The 713-nt window shown below is 48.9% G+C and overlaps 1 protein-coding gene across 1 annotated transcript; it reads left to right on the top strand.

Annotated features, from left to right (window-relative positions):
- Window positions 1-234: 234 nt before the first annotated feature.
- LOC106820043 (molybdenum cofactor guanylyltransferase-like) lies at window positions 235-703 on the top strand (the record flags this gene model as incomplete). The annotated part of the gene is made up of 1 exon (XM_014824602.1): window positions 235-703. A coding segment is annotated over exon 1 (469 nt), but the record flags the coding sequence as incomplete, so codon positions are not given.
- Window positions 704-713: the final 10 nt, after the last annotated feature.

Below are 713 nucleotides of genomic sequence, written 5' to 3' on the forward strand. Positions count from 1 at the left end.
CGCGGAATCGGCCATACTTTCCCATTCTACCGGGACCAGATAGTTAAAGGATACACCCATGTATCGACGCGAGTGTTATCGTCCTCATACGCTTGCCTAACATGGGGAGACATAATTTCACTACTATAGTTACTTTTTTACGGCCCTGACCCCTAGCAGCTTTTCCGTGATCTGTTCATCCCATATGTCCCTCTACCAATTGCTTCTTTGAATGTTTTGGCCCATAACGAAAACATGCAGGCGATAAACCACAAAGATATAACCGCGGTAATACTGGCCGGTGGCCAGGGTCGGCGTATGGGTGGTGAAGACAAGGGTTTGATCGAGTTTGATGGCCGACCCATCATCGAAATTCTCATTGAAAAACTGAAACGGCAGAAAGTCGAAATAATCATTAACGCCAATCGCAATCATGATATCTACCAGTCCTATGGCTTGCCCGTGGTGAGTGACGAGCTCGCTGACTTTCAGGGCCCGCTGGCGGGATTCGCCACCGCTATCAATGCGGTGAAGACTGACTATATTCTAACTCTGCCCTGCGACGGGCCTTTCCTTGCAGATAGTTTTGTCGATTTGTTTATCGAAGCGCAGGCTCGTGAACAATCACCCATTAGCGTGGCCTTTGACGGCGAACGGCTTCAGCCTGTTTACGCTTTAATCGACGTTAACCGGCTCGATAGCCTAAACCAGTTCCTGGAAAGTGGTGACCGAAA

The sequence above is a fragment of the Priapulus caudatus genome, unplaced genomic scaffold (assembly GCF_000485595.1).
Source record: "Priapulus caudatus unplaced genomic scaffold, Priapulus_caudatus-5.0.1 Scaffold6046, whole genome shotgun sequence".
In the NCBI taxonomy this organism is placed as follows: domain Eukaryota; kingdom Metazoa; phylum Priapulida; class Priapulimorpha; order Priapulimorphida; family Priapulidae; genus Priapulus; species Priapulus caudatus.